This window comes from Trypanosoma cruzi, genomic scaffold (assembly GCF_000209065.1).
Source record: "Trypanosoma cruzi strain CL Brener 1047053516357 genomic scaffold, whole genome shotgun sequence".
Classification (NCBI taxonomy): Eukaryota; Euglenozoa; class Kinetoplastea; order Trypanosomatida; family Trypanosomatidae; genus Trypanosoma; species Trypanosoma cruzi.
The window spans coordinates 37,228-51,682 of NW_001849389.1; the positions used below are offsets into that span (position 1 = coordinate 37,228).

General features: G+C 52.9%; 7 protein-coding genes across 7 annotated transcripts, besides 19 other annotated features; all 7 read right to left on the minus strand.

Moving 5' to 3' along the window:
- Window positions 1–25: part of a microsatellite that runs on past the window's edge.
- Window positions 1–1,089: part of a sequence feature (areas merged during assembly that could not be assigned to a particular haplotype. This can correspond to areas where the two haplotypes were merged or to regions with more than two copies in the genome that were merged during assembly.) that runs on past the window's edge.
- Window positions 178–2,142, minus strand: Tc00.1047053506227.200 (uncharacterized protein; the record flags this gene model as incomplete). The annotated part of the gene is made up of 1 exon (XM_812371.1): window positions 178–2,142. The coding sequence occupies one exon, from the start codon at window positions 2,140–2,142 to the stop codon at window positions 178–180; it is 1,965 nt and encodes a 654-aa protein (XP_817464.1).
- Window positions 1,090–2,478: a sequence feature (areas merged during assembly that could not be assigned to a particular haplotype. This can correspond to areas where the two haplotypes were merged or to regions with more than two copies in the genome that were merged during assembly.).
- Window positions 1,852–1,872: a microsatellite.
- Window positions 2,479–5,771: a sequence feature (areas merged during assembly that could not be assigned to a particular haplotype. This can correspond to areas where the two haplotypes were merged or to regions with more than two copies in the genome that were merged during assembly.).
- Tc00.1047053506227.205 (hypothetical protein, conserved) lies at window positions 2,723–3,619 on the minus strand (the record flags this gene model as incomplete). The annotated part of the gene is made up of 1 exon (XM_812377.1): window positions 2,723–3,619. One exon carries the CDS (start codon window positions 3,617–3,619, stop codon window positions 2,723–2,725), a length of 897 nt encoding a protein of 298 aa, XP_817470.1.
- Window positions 2,905–2,951: a microsatellite.
- On the minus strand, window positions 3,961–4,884 carry Tc00.1047053506227.210 (hypothetical protein, conserved; the record flags this gene model as incomplete). Its single annotated transcript, XM_812372.1, has 1 exon — window positions 3,961–4,884. The coding sequence occupies one exon, from the start codon at window positions 4,882–4,884 to the stop codon at window positions 3,961–3,963; it is 924 nt and encodes a 307-aa protein (XP_817465.1).
- Window positions 4,003–4,040: a microsatellite.
- On the minus strand, window positions 5,410–6,819 carry Tc00.1047053506227.220 (hypothetical protein, conserved; the record flags this gene model as incomplete). The annotated part of the gene is made up of 1 exon (XM_812373.1): window positions 5,410–6,819. One exon carries the CDS (start codon window positions 6,817–6,819, stop codon window positions 5,410–5,412), a length of 1,410 nt encoding a protein of 469 aa, XP_817466.1.
- Window positions 5,772–5,869: a sequence feature (areas merged during assembly that could not be assigned to a particular haplotype. This can correspond to areas where the two haplotypes were merged or to regions with more than two copies in the genome that were merged during assembly.).
- Window positions 5,870–8,657: a sequence feature (areas merged during assembly that could not be assigned to a particular haplotype. This can correspond to areas where the two haplotypes were merged or to regions with more than two copies in the genome that were merged during assembly.).
- On the minus strand, window positions 7,128–7,904 carry Tc00.1047053506227.230 (N-acetyltransferase complex ARD1 subunit, putative; the record flags this gene model as incomplete). Its single annotated transcript, XM_812374.1, has 1 exon — window positions 7,128–7,904. One exon carries the CDS (start codon window positions 7,902–7,904, stop codon window positions 7,128–7,130), a length of 777 nt encoding a protein of 258 aa, XP_817467.1.
- Window positions 8,258–8,290: a microsatellite.
- Tc00.1047053506227.240 (hypothetical protein, conserved) lies at window positions 8,307–12,344 on the minus strand (the record flags this gene model as incomplete). Its single annotated transcript, XM_812375.1, has 1 exon — window positions 8,307–12,344. One exon carries the CDS (start codon window positions 12,342–12,344, stop codon window positions 8,307–8,309), a length of 4,038 nt encoding a protein of 1,345 aa, XP_817468.1.
- Window positions 8,658–8,799: a sequence feature (areas merged during assembly that could not be assigned to a particular haplotype. This can correspond to areas where the two haplotypes were merged or to regions with more than two copies in the genome that were merged during assembly.).
- Window positions 8,800–10,757: a sequence feature (areas merged during assembly that could not be assigned to a particular haplotype. This can correspond to areas where the two haplotypes were merged or to regions with more than two copies in the genome that were merged during assembly.).
- Window positions 10,758–10,982: a sequence feature (areas merged during assembly that could not be assigned to a particular haplotype. This can correspond to areas where the two haplotypes were merged or to regions with more than two copies in the genome that were merged during assembly.).
- Window positions 10,983–14,455: a sequence feature (areas merged during assembly that could not be assigned to a particular haplotype. This can correspond to areas where the two haplotypes were merged or to regions with more than two copies in the genome that were merged during assembly.).
- Window positions 11,318–11,379: a microsatellite.
- Window positions 11,409–11,463: a microsatellite.
- Window positions 12,717–12,755: a microsatellite.
- Window positions 13,007–14,455, minus strand: Tc00.1047053506227.250 (hypothetical protein, conserved; the record flags this gene model as incomplete). The annotated part of the gene is made up of 1 exon (XM_812376.1): window positions 13,007–14,455. A coding segment is annotated over one exon (1,449 nt), but the record flags the coding sequence as incomplete, so codon positions are not given.
- Window positions 13,009–13,045: a sequence feature (GA-rich).
- Window positions 13,129–13,171: a microsatellite.

The window sequence follows — 14,455 nt, forward strand, 5'->3', positions numbered from 1 at the left end:
AACAACAACAACAACAACAACAACACACGCAGAGCCTGCCATGACAGGAAGTAACAGGCAAATAAACAGCTCACAAAAAAAAAAAGAAGTCACAAACAACGACAGGAAACGCACTAATCCAGAAGAAAAAAAAAAAAAAAGAAAAAGTGGCACATGAGGACCCCCCGTTCAATACCCTCACCACGATGATGATGCTGCGACGAGGCGTTGACGTCTTTCGTGGCGTCCACGTTTCTTCTTTTGGTACGGGTCAGGGACTCTGCGCAGCCCACGCATGTGGAACAACCGACGCGCCACAAATCGCCGCCGCACTGAAGCAAAAAACATGACGAAGGCGGCAGCCACCGCCACCACACCGACGCCAACAAACAACAGCGGGCCCCATCGTGCCCGCACAACGGGAGGCACTTTTTCCGCGACCCTCCAGACAAGAAAATGCTCTACGATCGGCACAACGGCAACTTTAAGCGAGAAGCACGCAGAAACTGAAAGCACATCCAAATGATAGAGGGCATAAAGATACATAACATTGAAGAAGAGGTCCTCTGCCGCTAGTAGGCATGAGTGCATGGCATTGGCATGTTGGAAACCGGCAATGAGGCTGTCCCCTACACCAGAAGACATCGAGTAGCCATAGCAAACGCCCATGATAAAAGTAGTAAAAAAAAGTTCAATCCCTACCGCGACAGTGAGACCTGTCGTACTACAAAGACCCCGTTGCAAGCCGTACGCCATAACCAGAAAAGCGGTGGCAAAGAGAAGGCTACCACCGCTCATGAGTAGATTCCCGTATATTGTGTCGCGGAGCCCCATCAGCCGCATACCATCAACGTTGCAGAGCACATTGCCAACAATGAGCATAATCGATCCACATACTTCAACCAAAAACACCATTTGTGCCCGTGAAACACGATAGAAGAGAATCCACAGGCAGTGCATCACCGTTGTCGTGAATAGAAGTGAGGAGCCAGACATTTCATTTGTCAACACCATAGAGGCAGCGGCGAGCGAGAAAAAAAAAGAAGATACAAGTGTCACTGCGAGGCTTTTCATGCATACACCAAGTGGCTCCGCGGTGACAGCAACGAGGCTTCTCACGCCATCACGCCACGCGCCGCACAACAACCACAGCAAGCCGTACACAACAGAGAAAAGGGAGCGGTAGGTGTATACCCAATGCGCAATAGGGATGGTATCGTGGGTGGTTGCGCTACCCACTTTAGCAAACCAATCAAGATGTACCTCAAAGACCGTCTCCAAAAGAAACCCACACAAGAGTGCAGCCCAACTGGACCAATGCTGACGAAACTGCAGTCCAAAGTACACCTCGTTGTTGACACTGTACACGCACACGCTAGTCACGACACGGCTACCAAAACGAATTCGACGCGGTGGCTGCGGCGATGGCGATGGCAACGGTGAAGGCGCGTTCGCACGCATTAATGGCTCTGTCGATGGAATTGGAGATAAATGAAGGCCGCTGCCGCGAGTGCTAGATGTCGAGAGAAACACAATGGGTGCCGTCACAGTCTCGGTTCCCGTCCCCTCCCGTATTTGTTGTTCCCTTTCCTGACTACTTAAATTGGAGTCCTCTACGGCAAACGACAGCAGTTGCGTCTTGCTGAGAGCCTCCTTCGAAAGGTGCTGTCGCAGCACACCAAACATATCACTTTCATTCCCCCCGCTTCTGTTGTCGGCATGATTGCTCTCATTGTCATGATCGACGTAAGAAAAGAAATCAATGCCGCTGCAGTTGTTGCGGGTGCCATTATTACTGTCATCACCCCTGTTGAGGCTGGTGCTACCGGCAGAAGAAAATTGTGAGCGTAAACGGTTTTCAGGAGCGGTATAGCCGCCGCCGCCGCCGCCGCCCAGCCCATTCTGCAAGGCCCGGAGGAGATCCTCCACCCTAACGTTCATCTGAACAGCAATCTGGTCTAAGTCCACAAAACTACTATTACTACTACATCCACCAGCATCGTTATCATCGTTATCATCGTTGTCCCAATCATCCCCATTCACAGTGTTGTCAATGAGAGGCACCTGAGCCGCGGAAAACGGCAACTGTGAAGGAAACGGGGAGTCTCTTCCCGAGTCAATCACAGAAGAAGGCACCTCCCTCTGTGAGAACCCGTTCTGCATCGCGACGGCTCCTGTTCCAGCCAACCACCGTGGATGGATGATAACGCCAGGAGGAAAAACGCAGGGGGGCTCTTCCCTCCGAAGAAGCGGCAAGGTGTGCCAAAGCAATGCCCAATAGCCTTCAAAAAGCCAAAAAGAAAAACGTAAGAAAAATATGAAAAAAACAAGGGCACGCGTGCATCCACGCAAGTACACGTAAACACACCCACTAGAGTGAGAGTCCAGCAAGTGCCCACAGGCTCACAGAGCAAATAATAAAAAGGGAATGCCCCCACCCAAAAAAAAAAAAAAAGGAAAAGAAACATTGAAAGCAAAAGCAATCGAATTAAGCATCAAAATGCTATCACCACAGATACACAACAAAAGAAGCAAAGATCAGCATAGGCATACATTGAATTAAATCACTTGATTAAAAATAAAACCAAAAAAAGCAGGAAAAGAAAATGTTTGAAAGAAGAAAAAAAAAAAATTTTGCCGTCAGGAAATAAAGTCGTCGCTCAGGCGTTTCATCTCCTCCTCGAGTTGTGTGAAGAAAGCCATCGAGATGACTGCTATGCCAAAATCACAAACACCCCACCCGTCATGGCCCCCGGCTCAAAAGGCTCTTCAGTTGTTTGGGTGCCGACATGGCAGCAGCGCAGTCCATTTGGTGTACTGGAGCGGCATCACGCATGCCAGGTAGTGCGTTGCGCAGCGTGATGGCGGGCGTTGCCAGACGAAACCGCGCCAATTCCCCGGAACCCGCACCACTGACATCATCGCTGTTGTGGTTATTATTATTATTGTTGTTGTTGTTGTTGCTGCTGTTGGGTGTGTGGTGGCCATCGTCTCGCGGTCGCTTCGATTGGCTCCATCCCAAGGGTGTCGTTGCACGAGAACCCATCGCGGGGGATGACAGCCAACCACAAATCGCCGCATTGTTTGGGCTTGGCACCACGCCGTTCTGCAAAAAAACAGGCATTGCCCGCGACGACATCCCCTGCCCGCCAGAGCCGTATTTAACACCGCTGTTATCCCCAGCAATATGTGAATCCGCAGTGCGCTGTGTCATCTGTTGTTGCTGTTGCTGCTGTTGGGCGTAAATTTGACCCTGCAGTCGCTTGATCCTGTTGAGAAGATTTTCTCGCTCTGTCTTCGCGGCGCTGATCTGAGAGGCCATGCTGCGGTTGCTTTGATTGAGGGTCGTCACAATTTCTCGAAGACGCTGCAGGGTCTGCTGCTCCTGTCGCCGCTGAAACTCGAGCGTTTGTGTGGCAAATGTCAGCAATCGTTGGGGATCTCGTGCCATGCGTTCCTGCACCTCCTTTGGGAGAGCCGCTCCTGCCTTGACGGCTTTGCACGGCTTGCGGCATCGTGGACACTGCCCTGGGGGGTAGCGGGCCGTGCAGCGAGTGCAAAGGAAGTGCTGGCAACTCGTGAAAAGGCCGTCTGTGTCGCAGTCTGAGCAGCAGATGATGCAACTGGGCCTAAAAGGCATGTGCGTGGGCCACAGCAGCTGGCTGCCTCTACCGCTTCCTCCTCCTCCTCTATTTCGCTTTAGACACCCTCCTGTTCCCTTTTTTTTTTTCTTTGCGACGGATTGCCCCCTTTGGTGTTGCCAACACATGTGTGTGTGTGTGTGTGCAACATGACAGAAAAAAGGGAGTGAAGAAAAAAAAAAAAAACAAAGAAGACGGACAAAGATGTCGCAGCGCTCCACACTGAAAAAAAACAGAGAGAAAGACAGAAAAAAATTAATTTTAAGAAAAAAAGACATCATCGCTAATTTTACATCGCCGCTCCCGTGATGCCAAGAAGCAAAACAAAAAAAACAACGCCTCATTCATCCTCCTCCTCTTTTTCTGCGCGGCTCGCGGCTATTTGTTGTTGTTGCTGTTGCTGCTGCTGTTGGCTGTTGTGGTGCGCCGCAATGACATCTCGAAAGTCCCGCAGACAATCGCCAATCACGTGCAGCTGGAACAATACATCAGCCTCCCTCACATCAAACTTCCCCCGACCAGAGTACGGCGCCGTCCACGCAATGCAGCGGTCGTAGAGATTTTTGCACGCCATTCGGACGTGACTTACCGTGCGAGAGGTGGAGCTTCGCTGGTTGATGCATCGTTCGAGCTCATCCTGCTTAATTTTTATGCTCTTCTGCATCGTCTCGTAGGTCGCCTGCAGCTCATTGAGTTGATTCTGCAGTTCGACGCTCTCGTTGTTTTTCTTCTGGCGCTTCAGGTTCAGAGAGTTCTTATTGCGCAACAGTTCCTCCTCCAGTTGCGTCTTGCGCCGCTGCAGCACCTTCGTGTTATCCTGCAGCGTGTTCCAGCGCTGAATGATGTCGCGGGGACTTTGGTACTCGTCGCAGTCGTTGCGCTGCAGCACCCCCTCAAGGTACTGCTGATACTTTGCGTAGGCATCGTACTGGTGCCGCAGCTCCTCCCGGCGTTTATTCAAACTGTCCAACTTTGCCGTAAGCTCCACGATCTGTTCCTCCCGCTCCCTTTTAATGCGTTCCTCTGTGGCGGCCTTTCGCACCGCCCGCCCCCGCCTGATTTCATTTTCTTGAATGAATTTGTAGTACTGCACAAGTTTGTCCTGCAGCCTGGAACGATCCGCCGCGATGACATCCTCGACCTCCCGCACGCGTGCCATGCGCACCATATACAACTCTCTTTTTTTGTCCAACTCCTTCTGGACCTCCATCACAGCCCGACGCAACTGCGTCGCCGCCGTGATGCTCTCAAGTGTACCCGCCATCCTGCGTGCTCTAATGTGTTGTAATGTGTCTCCTTCGTCACCCCTTCTTTGGCAAGGCTACCACTGCCACCAATACTTCTCACTGCTGAAGACGGCAGAGAGAGTGCAGCGAGGCGATACGTGGTGTAAAGGAAAAAAAAAAATGACAAGGGATCCAGCAGAGCTTATGCATGCATACATGCGGCTGTATGTGTGTGTGTGTGATGTGCTTTGATATTGATGTGCATGCCCGGCCCGCAGAAAAGAAAAAGTACCGACCAGATGAACAGAAGTCCGTGGTTTTGTGGCAGGCTCTCACATGTCGTCCTTGTTCACTTCCCTCAAACACTCTCGTCGTTTCTCTTATTCCTCTCTTGCATGTCGTTGTGCTCTTTTTTTTTTCCTTTTTTTTCCTTTACCCGCCTCATTTTCATTCAATGTTTCCTTTTCTGCCTTTCCGCTCTTCTCCGTGCCTCCCCCCGCGTCCACACGTGCAGCCACCATCAACCCATCCACCTCGGTAGGGCGGCCGCCGGGCCTTCAATGCTACGAGTGGTACGAGGGCATAAATATCACCGACTGGTCCGACGCCTCCACCGCCGCCAGCAGGGAGCCGCGGGTGAAACCGTCAAACACCGCCAAGTGCGCCGCGTCAAGCTCCGCCACGCCTACAGGGATGAGTGTAAACGCGCCGCCACGGCGGCCGTAGTGGCACACAAGCAAATGACCTGTCTCCAGCGCAATGTAAAGACGTCTGTCGCTACACGCCATTCGCCGCACGTTGCCGCCGATGCCACCGGCAATACCCGTCGACACAAGAGCAATGACTTGCACGCCAATGAACGGGTTGGCGTGCGCTATAACAACCCCCTCCACGTGAGCGCACTGGAGGAAAAAGTGATTTGGCCCGAGTGCCTGCGCCTTCGTCATCTTCAGCACCGCTGCTGCGGTGGGAACGACAGACTCTACGCAACTCGGAAAGGCGATCATCACAACGACGCTGGCGCCGCACACGAGCTTCACGGCAAACGTGTCATCATCGGCGAAAAGAACGTCCTCCGTGGCACCCTCAACCGACACGTTCTTTCTAAGCGAAGAGTTGGACGGTGGCAAGCGTATATCGTGAAAGTGTAACGCGATGTGCTCCGTGCTGCCGCAAGCCAAATATCGCCCGTCGCGGCACGAGAAGCTAATGCACGTCGTCGGCACATGCGTGGTGCAGCGGTAAAATAAACAATGCGCCTTGCGGTCCACGTCATCCTCTTCTCCTGCGCCCAGCCCCTTTTCACTGTGACCATTATTACTCCTGCCATAGACGGTGACGACGGGAGAGACGCCAAAGGAGAGGGACCAAACCAACGCACCGCCATCGCAGCCGACCGCCAGCACATCACGCGAGAGCGGCTTCCACGCGACGCAGCGCACGTGGCGCTGAAAGGCGTGAGTGAGCACACATGTCTCCTTCCCTTCCGCGACGTCGTATACGACGACCCGCGAGCACCCAGCGCCCTCGTCAACAGCGGCTGCCAGCACCATACGATCGGGGTGGAACGCAACAGCGGTGACGCACTCCGGGCAGTCGGCAGCATTCAACAGACGCGGCGCGCAGTTTGCAGACGCCGGCACAACGAACGGAAATACAAATCGCAAAAGCGGCATGACCGATGCAAGAGGGCGGAGTAACCACCGCACCACCCCAAATGTCTGCTGCTTCTTCCACCACGACAACGAAAACACCGATGACGACAACGATGATGGCTTCTCACGCCCTGCACGACGGCCAAGAACGTTTCTATTTGCGAGCTTCCATAACGGATACACTGCACCACCTTGCGCCTCAAATGAGACACGTTTGCTGCTGCCGTACAAAGACCCCGCGGCCTCACCAAGCAAACGGTCCCCGGCGACAAACACGGCGGCGGCCTCAGAAGGCAGCTCAAGCAGCGGCTGGTACATTTGGAGGCTTTAATATGAAATGTTATGTGTTGTCAAGCCAAGTGAGCACAAATGAAAAAAAAAAAAAAAAGAAATAAGTCAAACCAAATGCAGTACAAACATGTATATAAAGAAGGAGATGGATAGCGATGCATAAGCACATGGATACATTAGAAAAGAATTGGCCTAGTGGTAGTTACAAAAACGAAATACAGACAAAAAAAAAAAGGAGATGTTGTTGTGATTTGACCAGCGGCAGACGCCCGCTACCGCTATTGTCCGTAATTGGAGTCACTGCACATTAATAATTCTGGCGTTAATTGCCTTTTTCACTTTTTCGTCTTGCCGCGTTTGTTCCCACCCTTCGACTGCTGCTGCTGCTTCTGCTTCTGCTGTCTCCCCTTCCCCGACTCTTTATTCGACTCCTCCAAAAGCTCAGCCACAAGCTTAAGCTGCTCCTTCTCCAAGTCTGCGGTGTCATTCTCGCCCCGCTGTCCGCCCGCCGAGGATGAGGACGGCGGTGGCGGCGGTGGCGCTGTCCCTCCGTTCCGCTGGAGCGCAGCCATTCCAGTTACTGCGGCCGCGGCTGAGTTTTGTTGGCGCACGAGCTGTCGGTTTGCCGCCACATATAACCCCGGATTAGGTCCTTTGAAAAACTTCTTCATGTGGAACGCGTCCTCTTCGTCCACGTAGTACCCCTTTTCTACGTTGGCGCAGCGGAATCCGAGGGTCTCTTGGTACAAGTGTAGGGCCGCGTCGTTGGTCTTCCGCACGTGCAGGGAGCAGTAGTTGGCGTCATACTCCTTTTCCATCTCCTTCATTGAGGCCCGCATCACACGTGACGCGATGCCAAGGCGACGGTGAGTCCGAAGCACCGCTATGCTCGTGATGTGGCCGTGAATGTTTGCCGGCTTTTCCTCATCCTCCATCTTGGCAAGAACGTACCCGACAATGTTACGATTGTAATCCTCCTGCACGTACAGCAGCTGTGGCCATGAAAGTATGTGGTAGAAGTAGTACCGCAGGTTGTAGTTCTCGGGCAGACACCGCAAGTTGCAGTGCTGCATCTGGTACATGTCCTCCATCGTGGCGCGACGGATCTGCATGCTGGACAAAAGGAAAGGCGTGCTGGTTCAAAAAAAGAAAAAAAAACAATCTTCATCCAATGGAATTCGCAGAAAAAATAGATGGTGAGTAGAAGGCTCGTGTGGGAATGAAAGCACACACGCACACACACAGAGTAAGACCGCAGCACACACCACAATGGCCAAAGTTTTAAAAAAGCCAAAAAGGTGTTCGCCGACAAAATAAACAAGGGGCATACAAGCGACATAAGGCGTCGGTCAACTCCCATACAAGCAAACGTACCACCTCATACGAAGAGAGAGAGAGAAAGAGAGAGGAAAACGACAAAATAAAAGTGTACAGTCAGCCAATGCCTCCCTCGCCCCTCCAATGCCACACACCCACACACACACACACACATACACACGTCAACCAGTTATTCCTTACAACTCCATGATGCGCCACGGGCCATCGCGGGAGACGGTGCAAAAGTAGCACTCACTGTATTTACACGCCGCACCGGATCTACTGAACGGACTTTGAACCTCCCCGTCGCAAGGCACCAAAACACGACGCGCCACAATCACCAACGATGCCTTGAGAAACTCCAGCGCCACATGACACGATGCATCGCTTACAAGTCCGCTCACCTTTAGTCGCTGCACCAGCTGTTCCTTGGTGATACCAGGGAAATGATGCACGAGACTATAGAGGGCAAATAGAAAAGAGCGCCACACAAACTCATGAAACGAACCATCCACATGATGGAAAATGCTCGGAAATCGTGGCAAGGGTAATCCTTCATTCTTCGGTGTTGCGCTCGCAGAGCGCGCCATTATCACCTGTTCTACGGACGGGGCGGAATCAACAGGGATGTCGCGCAGCTCGAGATGGTTCAAATGCCGCCATGGACGAAGAAGAGCACGCGCAGGATACGGCTCTGTTTTGGTTCGCGTTGATGTCGCTGCCGACACCGCTTCAGGAATCACAGCCGCATTAGCTGCAGCCACACCAGGCGGAAGTGTTGTCTTTGGTGCAGCAGCTGGGTGTGAGGGCCATGCAAAGCGTGGCAGCCGCAGCACACGGAGTCCCTTCTGCTCCCGAATCTCCTCTGCAAATGAGTCCAAGTTCATTGACGGCTGCTCAACAAGGCGTGGAGCCTGGCAAAGCGGGTCCCTCCCAGTCGTGTTTTCCGTCACTGCAAACGGAGGTACACACCATCGCTGGCAATTCGGCGGTGATGTGAAAAGCAGAGAGGTGGTGATTTCCTGCAAAAAATTAGAGGCCCTGCTCTGGCAGTGAGTAACCGTTGTCGCCAATGTCGCCGGGACAAATGTGAAAATCGGCGACAATTCAATGCGCGGTATTCGGCCGGAGCCACCCGACCGTGTTCGGAAGGAGGGGAATTTGAATAGCCAGTCGATGCAGCGCAACTGCTCCTCCTCTGGAAACTGTGCAAGTAAAGCCTTTGCCGCAATGGCATCGTAATGTGCCTCGTCAGTTAAAAGGATCATCCGCAAGACATCCTGCAGTGCCTCACATGGTACCCCGTGGGAGGCGTCCATGGCGCTGTTTTCCTGTATGGCAGGGCCAGTGGGTGCACCATCTTCCTGCTCAGAAGCTCTTTGCTCCCCATCGTCGGGTGCCAATGAAAAATTGGGCGAAAGCACCGACGTCATCACTGAGTGCACCGCAGGCGGCATCCCGCTTTGCTGTTGTCTCTCGATAACATTCATGAGAACCTGTATCAATGTCTGGATACTACCATGAACACGTTTTCGTTGCGGGTCGTAGCGGGAGGAACACAATTCTTTACTGTAGCCTCGCACGAGCCTCTGCAGGTTTGCAAGGCCAAAGTATGGTTGTTCCGACTGGAGAATAGCTCCGAGTGCCTCGGCCATTGTCACACCATTCACCTCGATGCGACGCCGCGTGCAAGAGGCACGATGACCCTCGCCACGTCCCTTGTTGGATTCTTCCACCTGTATCACGTCACGGAGGGTGCGTTTCCGCGCGCGCACAACTCCTTGACGCTGCAGAACGTGTTCTGCGAGGATGACAGGGTCTATGCGTAGCAGTCGTGAGAGGGCAATCAGCTGTGCATTCGACAAATTCGGTTCAGTTGCCACAACCTCACTGATGAGCTCCATAGCGCGAAATGGCTCATGCGTCACTGCGGCAGTTGTCCACGACTCGCTCCAGAAATTCAGCACCGCGCGACACGTGTCTTGTGGAGTCATGTCAGTACCGTCGCAAAATATGTGCTGGCGGCGTCGCTCATCCAAAGCGGTGGAAACAAGTGCGATGGAAACCTCCGCAAGCGGCACGTCCAAATAAGCCACGAGAGACCTTTCACACACCAGGAGACCTTTTGACTGCAAACCGGCGAGGGAATGCAGCAACGGCTGCACGCCAGACCGACGACAGCGAGTCTGCAGCGAGGGGGGAAGCCGGCAAATTGGTGTTCCCCACAAACATGACTCCATTGATCTTCCGCCCACATACTCGCCCACATCAACATCCGCAACGCCGACGATGATGCAAAAAGAACTAAAGCTCATCTCATGCAGTACCCGCTCAACTGTCATCGGGGTACTGGGTGTCTGCCTGAGGGCAAGCCAAAGACGCCAAAGCTCCAAATGCAGTCGCGACAAGCGAAATAGGCCAATCCGGCTATATCCGTTGCGCACCATTGTGACCTTGGCGACCATGCGTACGCTTCTTGAGCAGGGCTTCGTAGCGACGGCAGCAGCGGCGGAGTCATCCTCATCACCCTTTTTAGGATCTGGCAGGTGCTTTATCAGCGCAGTCGATCGTTTCCGCTTCTGCCCACGAACAGAAGCACCATCAAGGTGCGAATGCATCAACTTCGCCCGCAACTCAGCTGTCAACTCCACACCGGCAATGGTAACGACGCCAAGGCGTCTGCCTTTAGGTGTACTTAAGCCTGTCGTCGCAACAAGGCCTTTGTCACGCAGAAATGGAATTACACGACCCAAGGTGCGGCGGTCAACGATGCGTAAAAGATCATTCAGCAATAATGCCTGCAGGGGTGCCACATGCAGAGCCTCCATGACTTTATTCACGGCCCAACTCGACACGCCCTTTACCAGATCCAACTCCTTCCCTTCCATGCTACTCATTTTATCGGCGCTACCATGTCGATCGTCACCCCACCCTTTTGGTCGCAGGAGACGGGTGAAGGCCTTGCTATGAGCACTCAACACGTTGGTACTCTCAATGGTTTCCCAGCGCTCTTCGAACTGCCGGGCAAAGCGGAGCAGTTCGTTCCCCGTCGCCCTCAAATCGTACAGAGTGACACGTGGTAACACCGATTCCATCACAAGTGGCCGCCGCTCCGCCTCCTTTGCCAATTGCAGCGACAACGGGTACGACGGGTCAATGCCGAAAGACTCGTTGTTCCTCTTAGCATCCACATTTAAATCGGCTGCCGCACCACCACCATGTTCTTTACTATCATCATTACCCTCATCCGCGTCGTTATCATCCTCATCACTGGAGTTCGATGCTCCACTCATATTGCTATCATCGTCCTCACCATCATTATCATCATCATCATCATCATCATCATCAGCATCAGATGCGTCCGGAGAACTGTTAGCAACCACAACACGCGCATTGCGCTTACTTTTCCTGATAAAAATGGGTGCAATGGCAATGCGCAGTCCCCCGGCTCGAAGCATGCGTCTTAGGGCCAAATACATCCTTCGACCGTTTATAACCGGCACTTCGTGACCGTGTGCCGCAAATATGGCGTGTATGGCATCCTCAAAAACCAGTCGACGCTCCGGTGATGATAAAACAATCTGGCGTGCCACCAGGGGATCTATGACAATAAGTGGCGGCTGCAGTTCCCCACGACGCCTTGCCAAATATGCCTCCAAGGGCCGAAGGTGTTGTTTTGGTTGATTCGGTGGCGGTGGCGTAGCAAAGTGTGGAAACAGATGCGGCACAACCGGGGCTCCCTCGTCCACGCACACATAAAACACGCGCAACCACTGCTCTCGTAGCAGCCGCCGGATGCCACCTCCCAAGCCTGCCTCGGATGGGCGTCTTTCTTCTTCACCGGCTGCAGAATTCTGAAAGCGGCGGACCCCTGTCACTAAGTTATCGCACGCGTAGTTCACAGCGATTCGTGTGTTCTTAAAACGGAGAGATACACCTAACGTCTTTTCCTGCAACGCCATGCTTGGATAAAAGGTGCACTGCTCGTATGGCACTGTGCCATTCAATAGATCGGACGGCACCACAGGGTTCCCATCCCGTTTGACGCTAACTTCGCCACTTTCGCTTAGAAGAAGGTCTAGCACCATCTGGCGCAGAGATGCATGGTCCACAAGGCCGTGGTACGGAAGTGCGTCGTTGGAAACAAATGAGAGCAGCTCCTTTCCGCTGCAGCCGTACTGCTCGCTGTGGGAGCCAACAAACTCCAGCACGCACTCAAGGATCTCCCTAAACATAAAAAACCAACTAACAACTTCTGTTGTTTCCGTTGTTGCCTTTTTTTTTCTTTTCTCGTCGATTTCTCTTCCACGAGAATCGAGAAATGCCGCACGCTGCACCAATTCCGTAAGTAATGATGATGCTAACAACAAAAACAAAAATTACTATTATTATTATAGTACGGTACCAAAAGAAATGAGAAAAAGAAAACGCAAAAATGGATTTCATGAAATAAAAGACCGGGCAAATTGATAGTAATCAGAAAGAGGGTAGACGGTGGGAATGCCCCAGTGTCTCCTCGCATATCTGCTATGCCCAACCCAATGTGAATCCTCTCTCTTCTGTTTCTGGAAATCTTTATCGTTTCACTTGTACTTCTGTTCTCACTCTTTTTTTTTTTTTTTTTTGTTCGTTTGTTTTGTTTTTTTGAGAAAAAAAAAAAAACGTGGAGATATTTATTCATTCGCCCCTTGGCTCTTCTCTACTGGTGGAGGGTAAAAGGAAAGGATTTTAAAGGCTCCGTTGCAATCGCCGCGGTGGCGAAGGACGTTGAAACAGCGAAGCGAAGACGAGGTGTAGCGATGGTGATCGTGGTGTACATTGGCTGACCCTTCATTCCCTTCCGGTGGAGCAGGTCCCCTCCCCATCGCTGCCACAATCGCTCCTGCCGTAGAAATTATCAGAAAGAGGAGGAGGAGGAGGAGGAGAAAAAGGAAGAACCGCTACTGCTGCTGCTGCTTGAATTCTCCTCTTCTTCCTCCTCCTCAATCATCCGACGACGACGCCTCTGTTTTAATACCCGCCGCTGCTGCTGCTGCTGCCGTTGTTGTTGGTATTGCCGCTGTCCCGTTTGTTTGTCGTCTTCTGCCGCTGCCGCGGAGTGTTTTCCTCGTGAGCCCCTCGACTTCCGTTGTGTGCTGCCTCGGCTACCGCAGACGTTCTCGTTTTCGTCAGTCTCCGCCTCCATATCGGCCTCCCGCATGAGCCTCGAGAGGGCGGCACAAAGCTCCTCCAGTGCGCGGCGCCGACTGTTAGTAGCCGCAGCACCAGCAGAAGGACCCTCCCACAGCGGAGCCACCGTCTGCAGAGCGGCTGCGATGCTCTGCCGGAACGCCACGGAGGCTGCGCTCTGCGGTTCACGGCGGGTAAGCAGCTTTGCCTGATGAGTGTCGCCGCCACTGCGCCGCATTGCCAAGCGCCGCAGCTTTGCCCGATGCAGGCCGTACTCATTACAGAGAAAGGCGCGCAGCTGCAAAATACACAGAATTCCAAAGCACAACCACAGCTCAACAGAAATATCCGGCTTTGCCGTGGCTTCACTCCAACGATCACTTTTTCTCCCCTTCGCCGAATGTGTGGAGCGTTTCTCTGGCTGCAGGAGAGATCGCTGCGCCTCTGCAAAGTCAAGACAGCTCTGCCCCACCAAGTCCACAGCTGTGCGACATCCGTCCAGTACATGCAGCACATCGCTTTCTTGCGTGTAAGGGACGTGTGCCATGACAATTGCCAAATGACCCAAGAAAGGAAACGGGCTTCGCGCCGACTCCCCATCCTTCTCGCGGTGTTCCCTTAGCCACTGTGCTGCCCGGCCTTCTTGGTAAAAGTACCGCAGCAATGATGAGAGAAATGCATCACGGTGACGCTTACGAAATGATGTGAAGAGGTGCGCATGCACACACTCTACCGCCTCCGGGCCAGTGTCGGAAAGGACGGCGCTCCGCAGCACGTCCACTCCACATGCGTCGTGAAGATCAAATGCCTTCACTACACCAGTGGCAGCATTGGCGGCAACGATGTCAGCGTAACGCTTGGTCTGTGATGCCATACAGTCCACGGCAGCCTTCCGAATTACTTCGTTCTGTGGATCTGCAGCAAGAACTATCAAGGCGCTTGCATACTTGGACGGTGGAAGTAGTCCCCCCTCCGCACAAAGCTGCAGGACCTCAAAAGCCAGCTGGCGCACCGCCACAGAACTAATCTCGCACAGTTGCAGAATCTGCACGTGAAATTTCTGCAACACCCATGTCGCCATGCCACTGTTTTGGTCATCTACGCATGGGGCAATTTCAACATGCAGCTCATCGCGCTTCCTTCTTTTCCTCTCAGGAGGAGACGAAGAAGGAGAGAA